Source organism: Sceloporus undulatus, chromosome 3 (genome assembly GCF_019175285.1).
Source record: "Sceloporus undulatus isolate JIND9_A2432 ecotype Alabama chromosome 3, SceUnd_v1.1, whole genome shotgun sequence".
NCBI lineage: Eukaryota > Metazoa > Chordata > Lepidosauria > Squamata > Phrynosomatidae > Sceloporus > Sceloporus undulatus.
In genome coordinates, this window is record NC_056524.1 from 30,589,509 (window position 1) to 30,610,446 (window position 20,938).

General features: G+C 37.9%; 1 protein-coding gene across 1 annotated transcript in view; it reads right to left on the reverse strand.

Annotated features, from left to right (window-relative positions):
• ATP8A2 (ATPase phospholipid transporting 8A2) overlaps window positions 1–20,938 on the reverse strand; it is a 500,148-nt gene that overhangs the window by 323,829 nt on the left and 155,381 nt on the right. Inside the window, exons 20-23 of the mRNA XM_042457059.1 lie at window positions 20,111–20,195; window positions 17,295–17,434; window positions 12,483–12,621; window positions 9,924–9,988 (exon numbers count right to left, since the gene is read on the reverse strand). Of these exons, the coding sequence (XP_042312993.1) occupies window positions 9,924–9,988; window positions 12,483–12,621; window positions 17,295–17,434; window positions 20,111–20,195 (429 nt within the window). The remainder of the gene's footprint in view (window positions 1–9,923; window positions 9,989–12,482; window positions 12,622–17,294; window positions 17,435–20,110; window positions 20,196–20,938) is intronic.

Below are 20,938 nucleotides of genomic sequence, written 5' to 3' on the forward strand. Positions count from 1 at the left end.
AACTATAGCATTAGACCTTTCTGGAAGAGAATTTTGAATATTTCATGAAACTGCAGTTGCCAGGATTCCATAGGATATTGTCACAGCAGTTAACATGGTTTCACAATACTATAATTGTGTAAGTACGGATGTACCCTTAGTGTGGGCCCAAGCACTTTTTTGCAGTATTCAGGGATGGAGAATGTGTGATCCTCCCACTGCTTTTATACCACAGTTGCCATCAGTATCATCCAATGGTCATAAATGCTGGGGCTCTTACTTTAGCAACTTCTGGAGGGCCACAGGTTGTCCATTCTTGTTGTATATTTTTCCTATTCACACATCCATCCATCTCCTCTCAGAGTTTTTAGATCTTTGCAATAGGTTTCTCTTTCAAATCAGATCTTGTCCAACATGATGTGGAACAGGACTTTTGTAATGCTTTTTCCATCAGTCTCTATGGTAAGAAAGCTACTCTTCTGACTTGCTTTAAGGGAGAATGACAAGCATGTTAAATTTTCCATCTGCTTTCAGTGGTTGATAAAAATTGTGTCTAGATCTGATGTGAGAGCCAGTGTGGTGTAGTGGCTTGAGAACTGGATTGCAACTATGGAGAACAGGGTTCAAATCCCTGCTTAGATATGGAAACCCACTGGATGACCTTGGTTAAGTCACATTCTCTCAGCCTCAAAGGAAGGGAAAGGCAACCCCCCTCTGAAGAAATCTTGCCAAGAAAACACCATGATAGGATAACTTTAGGGTCTCCATCAGTTGGAAAAGACTTGAATGACACAATGACAGTAAGGCTTGATGTAATTCAGAACTGGAGAATCTAATTCAGGGCTGGGGAATCTGCATCTCCCTGATCCCACTGAGATGCTGATGAATTACTACTCCCATCATTCATCACTGAGGCAAGCTAAACTGCAATCTATCAACAACTAGACATGTGGCTAGACTGCCCTAAAATAAACACATTTTGGCAATTGGTACTTAAACAAATTTCATTGATTACCAATCAATATGTAAAATTATGTCCATAAATGCTTTTGTTATCAATAGATGCAAACTCAAATTTGAAACATAAAAACTTCATACATTTCTTCATTACAGCAACCTGTGTAGAAATTGCCAGATGTTGGAAAATAGGGGAGATATGTGGTGGGAAAAGGCCTGGGACCAATGGTTATTTGAAAAGCTGTCTGACAGGATGGCAAGTTACGCAGGATGATCAAAATCAGGACCTTTCATAGACAAATGGTTCCCACTCATTGATTTTGTAAACAAAGACAGAAACAAGAGAAGACAACCTCATCTGAACCTTTGGTCGGACATTCTGGACTTTAAAATGACCACTTACATTGAACAGAACCCAAGAAGGAGACCTGCAACATAATTCAAAGTTGTGAGGTGACTTGTTTTATTTTGCTTTATTGTGATATGTCTTGTACATATTTCTTTACTTATAATTTTTTTAAGAAACTGCAATCTACCAACTACTAGAAGGTCACCAGTTCCTCAGCTGTCATCTAATATAATCTAGTGCACACAGCAATGTGAGCATGCTACTGTACATGTTTGTACACAACTGTATGTATAGCTAATTGAGAAGAGCATCAAAATAGAAATAATATTGTTTCAGAGAGACTGACATGTCCCTGATGCATTTTTAAAAATAGAACCTGAGACTGGAGATCATACTTGTGTATTGCAAATGTACTCAAAATATACACTACCCTTTTGCTTAATACCAGTTTTGTGCAAACAACTGTATATCTGCAAGTGTAGTTGCTTATTTAATTTCAGTCAAGTGGTACACTGAAGGAACTGAAGAAAAGTTACACACCATCCAAGAAAGCCCAACTGTAAGTGCAACAGTTAGCCTTTCAGGCCTCTTATTGTAAACTGGGAACTGAATACATACATTATGCCATGGCCAAAAAAGTAAAATCACGTGCATGAGGATGCCACCTTTTAAAAATGCTTTGAATATATATTAATCATACTAAAGTACTGAGTTTCTGAAATAATAAATCTTAAATTTGTCATGACTAATGTAAATCTCTTGATTTTAATGTGTTTAAAAGTCTGGATTCATCCCAGTTACCACAAGAGGCCTACCTGCTGGGCTTGTTACCATTCTCAGAATAAATGAATTTTTGATTCTCCTCGAATTTCTTTGGTAAATTATTCCATGGTGTGCTTGCAGCATTTTGGTTTGAAACTTCACATTGCATTCAGCATTTATTTATCTATACTTGACAATCTCTTTTTCTAGCTCACAAAAATATAGATGGCTTATTCCCAGCCTGTTATCCCAGGATCACACGTCATTTCTCTACATAGAGATCCACAGAGTTTTGGCTACTAAAAGTAAGGTACCCTTATTTAAAGATGATTTTGAAGCATCCAGAACAGGGGCAAAAACAGAGCAGATTGAAAAGAGGCTAATAAAAAGGCATCAAACTATTTCTTTCCTTTGTTTCCTTCCTCACGGTCTCCCATCTATAGGGTCTGATTTCAATGGGTACCATTATTCTGTAGGTTCCACCACAACATCAATTAACATCCACCCCACCATGATTCTAAGCCTACATCCTCCTACTGGTAACCTACAGACAACCACATATAGTTACATATTTCCAGTTTCTACCCACAAAACAGCCCAAACTCCACTATGTACAACAATGCCTTTGTGTACAATTGCATCTGCCCTAACACAGACACCCAGCCAGATTACTTAAAAAAGGCATTTCTCAGAGGCTAATCCCTACCTGACAAATGAAAATAAAAACAAAACTGCAAGGACAGACTTGTATCCAGGACAATAGGAGTACTAGGGATGGAAAGAATATTCAAATCTTGTTGCCATATTCCAAAATATATATTTTTGAAAAACAGGTGCTTTGAGTGTCAAGAAACCCCGTTGAGAAGAATGCTGACTGGTGAAAATCTCTGAAGTTTGGGATTGATTCTGTGCAACATTGTCATGTGATTATTTTGTGTAGAAAACAGCATTTTCTGCTCAGAAAATTATTATTCTACACAGAAACATTGGCGCTTTACAGAGTGCCGAAAAAGGCCGCTCTGGCGGTGCCGGTGGTTGCTGCATCAGGGAACCGCAGCAGACAAACCGCGCGATTCCCGGACGCAGCAAAAAGAACCCGCAAAAAGCAGGTTCTTTTTGCGGCAAGGAAATGATGCCACAAGGCGCCAATGGTGCACTCACGACATCATTTCTGCCGTGCAGCATGCAGACACTAGGCGTCCGCGACGTCAAAATGGCAGCACCCATGTAGAATGGGTGCCACCATTTTGTACGTGCTCGGCATGTACTAGGGGTAGGGGTGTCCAGAAAGGGTGCCCCTTTCTAACCCTAGTACATGCCAAGCACTTACTTTTTGCGCGTGTGGAACACGCCATTATTTCCTGTACAGAAAAAGCTGTTTTCTGCACAAAACATTCCAGAATAGGGAATTTATTCTACACAAAATTCACACATGGGTGATTTGCATAGACAATTACATTACTATTTTGTCTACATAATTTGTTGCAGTGAATTTTAAAGACCAGTATACAATTAAAATCTTTTAATTCTGGGATTGATGAACAATCAACTAGAAAGGAGTTACAGAAGAATAGCAATAGCACATACATTTCTATCCCGCTTATCAGTGAACTCAGCACTCGCTATGTGGTTTACAATCTGTAAGCCAATTGCCCCCAACAAGCTAGGTACTCATTTTACTGACGTACGAAAGGATGGAAGGCTGAATCAAACTTGGAGCCACTGTGCCACCCAGCATGACTGTGGCAACAAGATAATTGTATGTGCAGAAATGGAAGAGTATTGCCAACACAAGATGAATAGTTATAAAAAATGAGTGAGTTTGCAGAGATGGATAAATTGTGCACTTTGATTAGAGAAAAACACTTGGCAGTGTTGTGGAAAAATGGGAAATCCTTAGCAAGCTTTTTGCCGAATTAGAAATGTACTCTATCCACTCGCAAGCTAAAATCAGAGTGTTTAATTATTGGTGCAAAATTAATGAAATGGAGCCAGACAGACTCCCTAAATTATGCCTATTAGAACAGTTGCACTCTCATCTGCAATCTTCATTGTCTATACAACTCATAAACTTTATAAAGTGCTGTGGTCTCCCCATAGGCCTCCACAGTGAAAGATCAAGCAAGAAAGGATGCGAGACAAAGAATCTTGGATATTGTGGCCCAAGAAGATATAGTCACCCTAAGCAGGGTAGGCAATTTAAAATGGTTGAGCCGATACAAACGATCCTTTCAAATGCCAACTTATCTAAAAATACAGATCCTAAAACACCTCAGAGAGGCATTCACCCAAGCTAGGTTTGACCAACTTGACACCATAGTAAGACATGGGAGATTCCAGGGTATCCCTTATAATGAACGAACTTATATTTGTGGTGACCACGAAATAATAATAATAAATAATAATATAGTTTATTTGTAACCCGCTTTTCCAAAATATTGAAATCTATCTAGCACACATTTTGTTTAGATGTAACCTGTACCAACAGGAAAGGGACCAATACCTTGATCCCTATATTAAACGAACAATATTCTGGGATACTCACATCAGAATATCATACTTTATGAGTGGACAAGATTAAAAAATATCTATTGCCACAGCTTGGTTCCTTCAAAAAGCATCACTGTTAAGATCTAGATATGTGGGGATGATTGGTGTTAACTGTAAGGGTGATGAAGAGATCTGACATATGATGACGGATGTTTAATGATATTTCTACCTCCCATTTTAATTCTATTTTACTTCCCATGGTAATTATCTTACACATTACTGTTCGATTGTTTTAACATTTTTATTCTTACTTGTTTATTTGTGTATCTTTCAGTACATATTGTATATTTTTATTTAGATTTGTATAGTCTATATATAAGCTGTGCGTGTTTAGGCTATTCATGCATATCTATATCGTATTGTGGTATATTGTACTTAATGCACTATATTAATATTTTATATGTGTGTGTGTGTATCACTGCTTGTATTACTATGTTTTGAGGTATTTTGAAACGGCCCTTGGGCTTGTCAATAAACATACTGCCTGCTTAACTGTTTCAAAAATAATGAGGATGATGTAATGATTATTGGGTTTGAAGGTTGGTATGAGTAAAATAATTAGATGAAGTGTAACATTTAGATTAAAGATAGTGAGATAGGATTTGAAGAAATATTATATATCTATCGAAAAGACACTGGAAGCCATTTTCTCTCTCTTTTTTTTTTCTTAGTAGTGTATCTTGTAGTTTTTCTGTTTTATTTCTTTTTCCTTCTGTAGTTTTTGTGTATTTTGTTATTATATTCAATTCTGTGTTTCTTTTTGCGTGTCATGTTCAATTTTTATTCTATGTAGAATAAAAAAATCTGGGAAATGTTTTAAAAATGGATTTTAATATATTTTTATTCACATATAATAAGATTATATATATATATATATATATATATATATATATGTGTGTGTGTGTGTGTGCACACACGCACACACACACATACATACATACACAGTAGTTTTATTCAACATTCAAATACACATCCAAACATGTATCTGGGTCAGTGCTTGGAAATGTATATTTTGAGCTATAACTCCCAGAATTCCCCAGCCAGCATGCCCAGTAGGGAATTCTGGAACATGCAGTCCAAAACGTAATTTTTCAAGCTGTGATCTAAATGCATATCAAATCAGATGCCTGTGGGCTCAGATATGGCAAGCAAGGTGTACTGAAAAGACTGCTTGTACACAAAAATCTCCTTGTCTGTAACATAAAAAATAAGGAAATTAGATTCAATTACTAGATAATAAAAACAGGACACTAGCATTTTTATACTTTAAAAAATGTGGCAGTGAATGTTTGGATATGTAATGTTTTTGATATTTATAATCAATCTGAAAGATATTTTGTTAAATCTGGCTTGTGGATTTTAAAGTTTCTCTTATGCAGTTACCCATTTTATTCATCCAACTGAATCTAAATTTACAAGTAAAGTGTGAAGCAAGCAGTAACTTACTTTGGGTTATACAATTTGATTTCTCTGTTGTTTAGAAAAAACATTTCATAATTATTTTGATTAAAGCACACATTATGCCTTAAATTACACAGGTGAATTATGTAACCAGTCATGGTGGTGAGTAACCAAAGGGCTGCTTAGGAATACATAAATACTTGACTATGTGTACAGTAGCTTCTCTGGGCTAAATCCAACACAGAGAGATGCAAGTCCATTGAAACCAGTGGGTTTATGGATGCCTAGCTCTGTGCAGGATTTAAGGAGTGCTTCTGCTTTTTCCACCATTTTAATTTTTTAAATCTCAAGTTCTTTCTACCCCAAATATGTAATGTGTGAATGTTGGTTACTTCTTCAAAAATGAATCAAAACGAAATTCTCTCTCTTTTGCTCCAACTTAAGTCAGTATGAACAGCTTCACCCAACATGGGGTGGGGAATATTTTAGTTTGTAGAGATGAGGAACATATCAGAAGATGGAGATGGCAACCCTACTAGAATGGTGAAATACAAAGAGAACCAAAGTCATAGAGGATTATCACACAGAGCCCTTACCGTGGGCAAAACGTCTCTGAAGTGTTTCTGAAGCGCGAAGGTGTGATCATCCATCGCACTTCTAAGACATCACTGAGGCGTCCCGCTTCTCTCCTGTTGCGAAATCGTTCACGGAGAAGCCATTTTTTAAATAACGGGCTCTTCCAAAGAGGGAAGCAATCAATCTTGATCAAGGGAAGTAATAGTGCCACTATATTCTGCTTTGGTCAGGCCCCAACTGGAATATTGTGTCCAGTTCTGGGCACCACAATTCAAAAAGGACATTGAGAAACTAGATTGTGTCCAAAGGAGGGCGACTAAAATGATGACGGGTCTGGAAACCATGCCCTATGAGGAAAGACTCAGGGAGCTGGGGATGTTTAGCCTGGTGAAGAGAAGGTTAAGAGGTGATATGATAGCCCTGTGTAAATATCTGAAGGGATGTCATATTGAGGAGGGAGCCAGCTTGTTTTCTGCTGCTCCAGAGACTAGGACTCGGAGCAATGGATGCAAACTGCAGGAAAAGAGATTCCACCTCAACATTAGGAGGAACTTTCTGACAGTAAGGGCTGTTTGACAGTGGAACACACTCTTTCCTCGGAGTGTAGTGGAGTCTCCTTCTTTGGAGGTCTTTAAGCAGAGGCTGGATGGCCATCTGTTGGGGATACTTTGATTGAGATTTCCTGCATGGCAGGGGGTTGGACTGGATGGCCCTTGCAGTATCTTCCAACTCTATGATTCTATGATAAACCACAGACATTCACTTTCATGTAGGACTTGTTTTGAAATGATCAATTTCTTTTCATCCCATATCTTCCAATAGTCCCAATTTGTCAAGTACCGTCCCAGTTAAACCTCTGTCATCCCATTTTCTAAGCTGCTTTTAAAATGCCCCAGTTTCTTCTTTCTCCCCCCACTTTGACCTTGGGTCTACTTCAGCTGCTTCAAGCTGAGTTCAAAGTGCAAAAATAGTTTGCACTCAATTCTGCAGGAGGAAAAATGGAGTTGGGGGGGGGGGGTTTTTCTTTTTTTTGGGGGCCTTTTTTGGGGGGGGGGTCTAATTTCTGTAAACACAGTACATACATTCCAAGGCTTCTCTGCTTAAAATAACAGTTTTGTGTGCTCTCCTTTATTAATAATTTCTGTCCTCTTTTTCCCAAGCCACACCTTTTTGACCATACTATGATGGTGCCCAGCCACATGGCTCGGTTTTCATCTGTAAAATGTTGCAGAGCACTCTATCCCACTTTGAAAAAAATGTGTGAATTCTGGAAGATTCTTATCAAACACAAACTGAAATGAAATCATGAGGGATGGGTTCATTTTCAAGGGTTAGTGTTGAGACAGAAAGCACAAAGAGTCCAGTGGCACTTTAAAAAGACTTTGTTGAACATAAGCTTTCCTAGACTCCAGCCAATATGTGGACTCAGCAGAGAAAGAACAGAGACAACACCTTGGTGCTGACACACAGAGACTATCCTTATGTTGGAATAAGAAAAAAGCCATAACTTTATTGGTTAAAGCTATAGAGAATAGGCCATGCATGGGCCTGGAAGCCCAATGAACCCCCTTTTTGAAGCTTTCCTGAATGTTAAGATTGGATCCTCTACCATCAAAGAGAGAAGCAGAGTCACCTGCCTTTGAGCTGGGCCTAACCCCCATTACCTGCACCCTCAAAATCACATAGAGATACTCCAACGAGAAATGGTAAGCCCGCAGGTCTCATCTGCCCCAAACTGGTCCTGGCCAGAGAAGCAATTTTATGTTCTGCTAGAGAACACCTCAAGTCTGCCAAAAGAGCCTGCCTCCAGCCAGCCAGGCCCTGCATGATTTGCTGATTTTTGCATCAGTTTTTGAGGCCCTTGTTGGGAAGACCCAACCAGTGCCTCCAAAGATGGTGCCACAAACTGCACTTCCTCACAATATGGGCTCCCAGATAAATCTGGGGTCATTCTTTGTTGTATTGTATTCAGTTACACTAGATGAAGCCCATGAAACATTGTGCCAAATAAAACAGGTAAAATGTATTAAATTTGGTGACAATATATACAAATACTTTCATATATTAAAGGTGCCACAAGACTCTTGACTGAACCTATTTGTAGATTTAATAAATCTACAGATTGCTTCAATAACAAGTAAATAAATAAATAAAATCTAAGCTCCTGTTTTTCTTCCAAATTGCAGCCCCTTACTGCTACAGGAAAGTCCTCTCCTGAGTCATGTTGAAATGGTGAGCAGCTTAGCTGGCTATGCAAGGCTAACCTCTGTGGAAAGCAGAGATCAGGAATGTTGCTCTGAAAAGGAACCTATTTGCATAGCACACCACAGACCTGGACTTTAGCTGCAAGAAGGCAAACTTTAGCTGAAGTTGATTAAAAAGTGATGTAAAATATTCAACAAAAAGGGCAAACACTTCAGTAGATTACAAAGGCAAAAGGTTCAAGGCAAAAAGAACAGAAAAATATGTATGTACCCCTTTCTGTCCTGTGAATCCTAATGTGTGCTCTCCAGTTTTTGTCTCTTCTTCTTCTTGAGATAGACTTATAACTGCATAACCATTTTGCATTTGCATTTATGATGATCGTATCATTGCCACAATTATAAATGACCCTGAATCCCACCTCAAAGCCCAACACTTGCCCAAGTAATGGAATTATTTGATGCTGGTGAGCAGGATACTGCAGAATGATAGGACTGAATGCCTGCCTCCCTTCATTGACACAAAGGCTGCATCCACACTGCAGAAATAATCCAGTTTGACACCACTTTAACTGCCATGGCTCAGTGCTAAAGATTTCTGCGAACTGTAATTTTGTGAGACACTTAGTCTTACCACTGATTATGAGAGTATACAATGCTTTTTAATTCAAAGTGCTTGATGCATGTCAATCAAATACCCAAGTGTGCAAATACAGTCCACCTGCACCTTATGCAGGTTTGTGCGCCATCATAGAAATGGTTGTGATTTAAGGGTACATGTTTTTCCCATATGGGGGGGGGGGTCCAGAACAGATCCCCCGCATATGCCAACAGCCCAATGTATGTACCTAAATAAGGTAGTTTCTTGCCAACAGACATCAAGTAAATTAAAAACTGAGCTGGGCTTCCCAGGCCCTTGTTCCTGCCCTTATACACTAACTTTCTCATTTTCTTTATGCAGAATAATTCTGTTACTTTGTCGCTCTGAACTGCACAAGATAACATTCCCATTTTACTTAATTAAGAACTCATCTTATGGCTGATTCTGCCACAGTCAAGGGCAAGATTCCTTCCCACAATTGCCTGAATAAGGCAAGAAGATAAAGGCTTACTTAGACTAAAGAGAATAATGGCAAGGTTTTACTTACATCCAAAGAATCTTCATTCACAAGGATGAGAGACATACTCTGAGACACAAGCTTGCATGAATAACCTGTGAGTATAAAAACACACAGTTGTTCTCAGTGTGAGCTGTGATGATGAAGAAGAAGTCCTTCATAACTATTATCTCATTCCTCCTTCACAGTAATAATAAACAAACTCAACACCAATGTAGGTAGGCAGATAGGTAGATAGATTAGAACAACCCTTCTGAATCAAACCACAGCCTATCTAGTCCAGAATTCACACCCAACAGCCAACAAGACATCTGTGAGAAGCCCAGAAAGACAATAGTAAAATCAGCATGACAACAAGAGCCTATGTATCTAAGTATCTTTATCAGTAATTTGGGGGAATTACATGTAAGTAAACATGGCTAAACATTCACAGCATGGACTGATATACAGTCGACCCTCCTTTTTCACGGGGGATCTGTTCTAGACCCCCTCACGAAAATGGAATTTCACTTATATTCAAGCCCCATTGGCTTGAATATAGGTGCGGGCACATGCCCCATTCACTCTCCTTCTATTCATCCCTCGCGCATAGATGAGGGATGTGCATGCAAACACTTGAGAACAGAGGGAGGGCTGTATATGACATCATACAAAATATATAACTGAACATTTTTCATAGTCCAGAATGGACTTTCTTCTCCACTTGTATTCTTATAAAAATAAATATTACAAAATGCTGTAACCTCTCAGCTGCTCTTATCCAAGACACGCACCATGCTCTAAAGTACTGTTTGGTGCTCAGACATAGGGAGTGCACAGACCCAATGCAACCCTCAAGCAGAATGAGACAGCTGGCTTGAGTTGGCTGATTTCGAATGTCATGAAAGGACAGCAAATTGTTCGTAATGTTGTTATGCTCAAAGAAGGGTTTGCACAAAACTTGTGGTTTCAGAAGCTAAAATAACTTGGCTAGCTTTGAATACTGTAAAGTTGTGGGAGCAGAGTTGGTGATACACTGCAGACAGGAAAATATCTTGAGTATACCCTGGAAATGTACAACAATATTTTATATAAACCAAATAAAAACAGTGTATGTTGGTTTATCAGGTACACTCCATAATAGAGAGAGAGAGAGAGAGAGTGAACATACAAAAAATGGGTGATTTTAAAGTATCTTCAGATTAACACACATCATTTAAACTGATACAGAGAGAAAACAAAAGCTGGAGAAAAGTTATAATGAAATTCCATAAGCTCTTACCAAAAAGAGGAGTCAAACATGTAGAATTGTTTTTAAATGTTTGGGATATATAAATAAGTTCCAGCATACAGTGCTATACTTTATTTTAAAATTTCACTGAAAAATAAAGTGGGCCGGAGTGTGTGTGTCTTACTCACAACTTCAGACACTGCTCTCAACAGCAGCATAGCCTTTCCCCAGGGGCAGCTTGCAGCCTAAACTGTTACGAATTTGGTATAACTAATTCAAAGAGATTTTCTGGTAGTTTTTTATTGGAACAACAGCTGCAACAGTGAACAGTATTTTTTAAATCACTTCTCGCCGTTTTATTTTACATCTTTCAAATTAAGCAAGACACCATTTGACAACTGGTGCTGGTATATGGAGTTTTGAACAACAACCAAAGTTATACAGATTCTTCAGTGGTTAGCACAAGTTGGGAGACCTCAGATATTAAGGGGATTCAGATATGGGCATGATTCTGGATTATATATTGCATGAATCAGAGTTCAAAGAAGTTACTTTTTTGGACTACAGTTTCCTTTGGCTTCAGGATTCCAGGATCTGTAGTCTCTTCCTAACTGGCATGCTTATTAAATATAATTTTTATTGCCTATTTTGTGTGTGAGAGAATGTGCACCTTCTGAGTTGGTTTGTTGTCATTGCCACTCTACAGCACCTGGTATTCCCTGGAGTTCTTCAATCCAAGTAGTAACCAGACCGGACTCTGCTTAGCTCCAAAGATCAGATGAACTCTAGTCCCTTCGTGGTATTTATATTTAAACCCCATCTTTTCTCCAACAAACTCAAGGTGGCATACATGGCTTTCTACTTTATCCCCACAACAATTCTATAAGATAAGTCAGGCTGGGAACAGGTGATAGCTCCAAACTTATGTAGTGAGTTTCGTGCCTTGGGGCTTGGACCTTCCAAGTCCCAGCCTTACAGTCTAACCATTATGACAGACACACACTCACACATGCTTATTGGAAGCTCATTAGGCTGCTGTCACACTGCAGAAATAAATCAGTTTGACATCACTTTAACTGCCATGACTCAGTGTTATAGAATTCTGGGAATTAGTCTTGTGAGATATTTTGCTTTCCCTATCAGAGAGCCCCAGTGCCCCACCAAACTACAAATCCAATAAAATTGAATTTAATTCATTTGAGCTGCCTTGGAACCAATAGTAGGGGAAAGCCAGGATATAAGTTAAACAAGCAAATAAGGCAGAAGCAGTGCAATTAATGAGCTTTTAACTAACATATTGCTCAGTTTCCCCAGACTCTGTCATCTTAACAGGTGTTTACACATGGTAGCCTTACTGGAAAAATCAGAAGGTCTTTTACCTATGTTGAGAGCTGTTTCTTGCTTGTCTCCTGTTAATACCCAAATCTTGATTTCTGCTTTCATTAGAGTGGATATAGTTTCTGGGACACCTGCTTGAAGACGATCTTCGATAGCTGTAGCACCAAGAAGGAATAAATCCTGCAAATGGCAGAAGGGGAAAAAAGAGAAGATTAAGAAGCTGTCTTCTCTTTACATTACAATTGACTTTGACTGTGCTCAACAAGAAAACTGTATTTATTTATTTTGTTTGTCTAATATATATCCTGTCTTTTTCCAATATTGGACACAAGGCAGATCACAATAGAGATTAAAACAAAATACAGTTAAACAATTATTATAATGAAAATGTTTAAATAACAATAGGATAAGCTATCATGTTAACATGCTATACATGAGGCTGCCTTTGTTGAGTGTTTGAGCCAAATGTCATTTGGCTCAGAGTCAGCCACACTTTTAATCTGGAATTGGCTACAAGGGGCACACAATTCCCTTGCTGCAACTGCTCCACTGGTTGTGGGTCAGTTTCCAAGCACAATTCAAAGAGATGGTTTGTTCAAGAGCAGCTCTATACTTCTCAGATCCAGGTTATCCATATACTCCATCACCATGCATAAGTAAGAGAATTTGAAAGTGAAGAAAGTAAACAAGAAGAAAATCAATTCATTTGAGATGTGGTGCTGGAGAAGGGTGATGCTATGGACAGCCAAAAAGATAAACAAATGGGTCTTTGAACAGGTCAAACCAGAACTCCCTCTGAAAGCCACGATTTTTAAATTGAGGCTGTCTTACTTTGGCCACATCATGAGGAGGCCTGAATCACTCAAAAAGACATTAATACTTGGAAAGATGGAGAGCAGGGTCACCATGAGTTGAGGTCGATTTGGGGACAATTAACAACAACACCAAATGTTCTCCCATATGAAACTGCTTGTGTTTTGAGATCTGGGGAGGCCCTTCTGCCCTTCCACCCTCAAAGGTACTTTTTGTGGGGACACATGAGAGGGCCTTCCTAGTAGCTGTCCCTAGGCTCTGAAACTCCCTTCCCAGAAAGGTTAGACTAGCGTCTTCTTCACTATCTTTTTACAGGCAGGTGAAGACTTTTTTTTATTCTAGCAGGCCTTTCGAAAATGAATTTTTAGGGGGAAGAGGCCTTATATAATGTGCTGGACTTTTATTGGTTGTTGTCATTGTTGTTTAATGGTTTATGCTTTTGACTGAATTGTATTTTTGATAATTTTATTGCTTTTATGAATTTTTAACTATGTTTGTTTTTAACTGTTGTAAACTGTCTTGAATCCCAAACTGGAGGTGGTTGGGAAATAATATGAATATTAATAATAATAATAATAATAATAATAATAATAATAATAATGGTGATGCTTGAATATAAAGTAGATTAGAAGTATTTTTAAATTTTAAATGTTTAAAGTATTCTTCTCAATTTTTCTTTAAAAATAATACATTTTACCAAATTTTCAATTTAACAATATGAAACTACATATATGTAAATACATGTAGGTTGTGCATATAATATTGTAATTTAAAGATATAATTTTAATTTTGCTAGTTGTTTATGTCACAACTATTGCCATTACATCCAGTGATATATGGGAATTATAATTTATAACATTAGTACCAAAAACATTACTAAGGTTTCTGTATGGTGTAGTAAAGGAGGAGGTCAGCAGGGTGACACTATAAGTTACCGCACTGAGCTCCATCAAACTCAGTCAGATGTTCTCCCATATCTAGGGTTGAGATCCACTTTTTTAAAATACTGTTTGTCAAGGCCATAATCATAACATCAATGCTCCATGTTTAATGTGCTAAATAAATGGTTTGCATTCTAAAACTTGAAAAAGAGAACAGGAGTTTGTTTTAGAAACCTCAGTACTAATATCTGCTGCAAGAACAGGAATTAAATGGAGGGTTCCAAATAAGATGGATACACAACCAGGGAACAATACAATAGTTTTCTAGTGCATTTTGCAAAGATTACATTTTGCAAAGATTACACAATAATAAATGAAAAAGTAGCACATTTGAAAATATGGATTATGTATTACAAAAATATGTAAACATTTTTGTTTAGCTCTGATGTGAAGGATTTTAAGAACCAAATTAAATCAAACTTTACATCACCAGGAATGCAATTTAAGGAAACTTGGCTTAACTGTAATGAAATATATTAACTCTTTAAACGCAGTGTGAAGACACAGGAATCCGTATGTTTATTTACCCATTTGACAAGTATGAGAGAGAAGAAGCTGAGAAAGGGCCTGCTCAGCTCAGGAACCCTAGATGTGGAACATCTTTACATGGAGTTGGCTCCATGTAAAGACATGTCTATTCATTAAAGTCTTTGTGGCCTAAGCAATTCACTCTAAAATGTTGATGAACATAGTTTAAACCTGTTTTAACCTTTTAAACCTTTCTAACTTAACACATTTAATATATCTTTAGTCTATTTAAATTACTTTTATTGTTTTAAATTGTTTAATCTTTATATATTGTTTTTACTTGTACACCACCCTGAGATGCTGTGATATAAAAAGATAAAACTTTCCCCTTTGACAAGGTTGTCAAGTCATGTACAAATGTAAGGGGCAGTCCTCATCTCCATTAGTAACAAAGAACCAGTGTCGTCAAAAACAACTCTGTGATCATGTGGCCAGCATGACTGCAAAGAATGCTGTTACCTTCCCATCAAAGTGGTTCCTATTTATCTACTTGCACTTTTACATGCATTCAAACTGCTAGGTTCGCAGAAGCTGGCACTAGTGATAGGAGCTCACTCCATCACACAGCACTTGGGCCTCAAACTGGCGACCTGCCAATCTTGCAGTCATCAGAGTCAGTGTCTTAACCGCATCATATACAGTCATATAAAGGACACTGTAAAAAGATGATAGATAGATGACAGACAGACAGACAGACAGATAGACTATCTCTATGGTTCTGTATTTTGGAGAGGGTTCACAACTCCAGTGAATTCTTTTGAAGGCACCTGAGGAAGGCCTAGTGTGGCTGAAATGAAATTTTTAAACACTAATAAACAGTTGATCATTTTTCAGCAACATTTATCTTCTGGTACAGAGACTGGTCTGTTTGCCCAATGAAGTGAGCTGAAGGGCTGTGTTGACATAGCATGGTATATGTCACATTAAAGGATGAACAAGTGAAAGTAAATCTATTATTGTGCGTGATGTGATTAGATCTTGTGGTGACATTTCTGAGTAGTTGTGTAGGCAGAGTTGGCATCTGGGTTTGTGGGAAGGTCTTGTACCACCACTATTTTTCTAAACAAATAGCAAGAATAGCTTTGAATTCTTAATACTACGAGGACTTGTGCCAGCCAGGACTTATAGACACTTCTCATTAGCAGCAAAGTTGGTCTGCCTGGCCCAGCTTCTCTCACTTTGATTGCTGCCACAACTGATACAGCACAGACAGATTTCATGCTCTCTCAAAGTACAAATGCAGGCAGCAGAACATGGTTTCTTTGAGGTCTCTCATTCAAAAGGTTACCATAAGTCAAAGCTGAATCTAGAGCACATAACAACAATAAGAACTTACTGGTAATTAACTAATTAACTACATGGAGGAATTTCAGGTAGACAATACTACTGTATTTTGCCCAACCAGTGCCTGACTGCTAGATGTTTAGTATGTAATATTTTGTATTTAGTATTTTGGAAATATTTTTAGCAGTAGATCTAACAGCTGTGGTTTTATGTCCTTAGTATCCTCCATCTTGCAGTCCCACAGTGCTTTCCTACACCAAAATTAGCATTACTTTTTCCACTCTGCTCAAATATAAAATAGACACACAACCAAATGAAAAGAAGTAGCCAGGAATAATACAATGACACAAAAGTTATACTGATAATTACTGGTATGTTTCTATGAAATTATAAAAACAAGTTATGATATATTTGTGTATGTTTCATTATTAAAACATGATTTTAACAAGAAAGTAGTAGCTTGGAGAGGCAACTATTTCATACCTTCCAACGTTTTACAGATGAACATAGGGACATATGTGGCCAAGCAACATCAGAGTATGGTCAAGATTACATAAGTTATTAATGAGGAAGAATACATATGTTTGGAGAGAGTGCAGTGGTTTGTTTTTGCATGAGGCCATTGGGAAGGGCAAGATTCCACCTCTTCATCATGAGATTGCTGAGTTAAAGTGAAATCTGCTTTTGCACTTTGAAGTCACAACTACAGTGGGCCGAGGTTCAAGGCAGCAAGTAGGAGAAGGAGAGAGAAATATGGACTTTTCAAAAGCCACTGGAAAAGTGGCATGTCAAGAACATTAACCAGGACTGTTCCTGCCAAATTGGTACAGTTAGTAACTGGGAGTGAAATATTTCCAATCAAACAGAATAAAGACTGCTATATGAAGTTTGAGCTGGAATACTACTTCAAGATGTAATTTCAGATATGGTAAACAATATATAAACTGATTACATTTTTTAGTGACATGCTAGCACCTCACCCACCCCCACACATTTGTACAGAAAGGGATCTGGTATCACCTTTGAGACTAATTGAGAGAAAGAAGTTGATAGCATATGCTTTTGCAGATGGTCTACTTCATGAAATGAATGAACTGTACAAAAGCTTATGCTACCAACCTCTTTCAGTTAGTCTCAAAGGTGCAACAAAATCCTTTTGCATGCTGATCTGAACTAAAATGCCCAAGTTTATGAATTCTGCCACATTTGTACAAAGTTCTTATAGCCAAGATCAAGTTATAAATAATTCATCTGTAAATAACCCCAAATCTCACATCTCGTAGTTACCTTCTCAATGATTTCATAGCACTCCTCCAGTTTTTGAGTTCTGTCTTTCAAGTTTGTGCTGGCTTCATTATATATGTTCAGCCAATCCTGGTAAGCATTTTCAGATAAGTCTGCATATGCAATGCACAGAGTTCTCAAACCTAAAAAGGAGAACAGATAATGGCATACAAATATATAGATCTTATCATATGGTGGCCTTCATTCTGATGTAAGAACACCTGCTAAGAGAACAGGCTCATGGGAATGGATCATGCTACAAGACCTTCACCACCAGTCCAAAAGCTTAATTTTACAACAAAATTACAAAACTTGTGTGTAATTTTGAAGCTACCCTATCTAATAAATAAAGGAAATCCTTTAGTTAATTAGTAAAACATAAAAATCTTACCAACTTCCCATGGCTGTGCCAGAGTTTTGGAAAGTTACTTTCCAAGAAATCTCCAGATGGCATGGTCTGTGGACTTACTAGGAGTCTGGACACTGTGGTTCAAAAAAGCTATTTTTTCATGTCTGAGATTGTTTTCTTGGCTCAGTACAACACTGAACACAGAGTAACTCCCAAAATGGTTCAAGCAGCTGCAAATGACAGTAAAGGGACTATTTTTGGATTGGATTCTAACTTAGGGTTGGATTCTAACATAGGTGTACTCAGTGTGCACACCCAATAAAAGTTAATTAAATCAACTTAAGTCCCCTTGATATTGTTGGGTCCACTCTAAATTTGACTCAGGCCCAAAACAGACAAGCCAAATAGAGCAGCTTCCAGAAACTTCAGGGGTGTGGCGTTTAGACGATGCATGCTCCGAGACCACCTAATGCGGCCCAAAGTTGCTGACAAAAGGAAGTGACAGCCCACTTCAGGAGCAGGAATTCAGTAGTGGTCCCAGAGAAAAAATGGCTGTAGTTAGCTCTTTCTGGGCTGTTTGCTTCGGCCCTCGGCCTTGTTCTACTAACTTCACATTTTTGTTTGTTTTTCCTTAATTGAGGACAAGTTATTGCAGCTCTTTGAGTCCAAGACATGACCTTGAAAAAGGGAGTTAGATATGTGTCTCCTATCCCAACAGAATTTGAAAAAATACTTTCCTATCTCATTGTCTTGGATGATAGAGCCAAAATTACTACAATCGCTCCAGTTTTTATCTCACTAAATGTGGACCCCCTTCATATTATACAGTTACAGCAGTATGATTCCATTTTAACTGACATGGCATCACCCTATGGAAACCTGAGATTTGCAGTTTAGGGATGAATATTTAAAATTGTCACTCAGAGAGCTCTACAGCCTCACCAAACTACAATCCCCATGATTCTATAAGATAAAGCCATGACAGTTAGAAGTGGAATCACAGTGCTATAATTGGGTACTCTGAAAGGAGCCCCCAGAACAAAAACTTTGAAAGCCTCCATAGAATTTTTCAATTTTAGAAATAAATTACTTATTTGAGTACAATGTATTTTAATATTAAATTGTAAGTAACAAACCATGACATGAGGTAGGTGAATGTTCAACAGCAAATGGTGTAATGCTCACTGTTTCTGTTTAAGAGACGCACATGTAATTTGCACTGATGTTGACAAGGATTAACCATGCACAATAACCTGAAGAACAGTTCCCTTTGGAATATGAAAAACATGATTTTACAGGGCCAATGACAGAACTCAGCATATATTAAAAGTAATGATTTCTCTTCTGGCACAAGCCAACCAGAAAGAAAGGAGAGAATTTGCCATATAAAAGAGAAAGACTATATTATTGAGGATGTGGGAGTTCTCAGAACAAAGCGTGTTATATGTGTGTGTGTGTGTGAGGGAATTTTTCAAGCATCAGAAGAAATAAGGTTCTTCCTGCAATATGGTACCATAAAAAATATTACATAAAAGGAGCATTGTCCACTCCCCAGATTGCTCTACCTTAGTAATGTCCCCATTACCAGTGAAATAAGATATTGCAATATTTGATTTCATATACCAAACTCAGGATCTGAATAAAGAGAACCCAATGGGAGTGTGGGCTGTAGGATACAGTTACTTTTTCATTTTTCTAAACATTTACGATATTACTACCATACATTTCTCCTTTTCCTGCCCTCTCTATTCTATTCACTAATCCCAATGTTCATGATCTAATTTTGCTTTCTTCTGTACCCGAAGTTTTATTCACCAAGAATGATAACACCAAGTCACTAGTATGCCATTTCTATTGCACTATTTCCCATTCTAAGAGAAAAACTTGATATAGGTGCAATCAACCAGTCATTGTGCTCCATATCCAATCATCTTCTGCTTCACAGTTCTACCAAAAAGACCAAAAACTAGAAATATTAATTTTTATACTACAGATCCCATAATATCCAAGCCAGCATAGTCATTGGCCATGATGGCAGTGGGATTCTGAATTGCAGTTCCATAAAAAGTAAGCTTCCATACTCCTAACAAGGCCATAATTCAGACTTACTCCACTATCACTAAGGCATATTACTGCTAGCTTGAATATTATGGTTTGGATTCTGTACCAACACCTCTCTTGTTTAGTAAGAGATTACAAGGGAGACAAAGAGGGTATGAGAGGTAGAACTGCTTTTCTGTTGCTCCATGGTCATATCTGGTCACAATGGTTTTGTAACACTACATAACCTGTGCGCTCAGAGACCACAGTGGACTGACCACATGCATTCTGGGCATGCACTCATTCCATATTCAAAAGGGAGGGTGTGCGGAAGAACCCATCTTCATCTTAAATTTAATTGTTGAATTCCATCTCTTGTCTTGTTTTGATGCAGAAATTTATATTCAATACTATTGCAGTGAATGTTTACCTTCAGTTGCAAAATATTCAAGATGGCATAATGTTGGCTCCATGTACTGGGAATCTTTGGACAGTCTCTCAAAAATGACATTATCCTGCCAACAAGGAAGTACATAAATAAGAAGCATATACAAAAATACATTTCATAAATATTTATTTAATACATACATATCCTGCCTATTCAGGATGCTCAGGTTAGCCTGAATCCAAAACATGTCTATGAGCCACAAGGGAAACAGCTTTAATCTTTGCAGAACACACAAGATTTTTAACCTGTTTTTTTAAATATTTAAAGCCCTACATGGTTCGGGCCCAAGTTACTTGCGGGAGCGCTTCTCCCTACATAATCCATCCCGCACTCTCAGAACATCTGGAAAGTTCTTACTAGAATATTATAATACCAGGTTAATGACAACTTCACATAAGGCATTCACTGCCATGGCCCCAAGATTATGGAATGACCTACCGGAAGAGATCCGTCTCATTACTACCTTAGAGGCCTTTAAGAAGGCACTCAAAACGGATCTCTTTCGTTGGGCTTCTCCACTAAATTCCATATAAAAAGGTTATGACGACTGCTCTTCCTTGACTCTGGTTGTTGGCTAATGGACGAATTGTAATTTTTAGAGAACTAATAGGAATTCATGATAAATTCAGTGTTAGTATTTTATTGTTGTATTGATTGTAAATTGTACTAAGTGTCTTTTAAGGCTGTAATTTTTATTTGCATAGCCTTCTTCAATGCCACTTCTCTGCAGAAAGGCATGATACAGATTAAATCCATCAAACCATCCTCAAATACAACAAATACCTGTATGTACAGCTGAACACCCAGAAA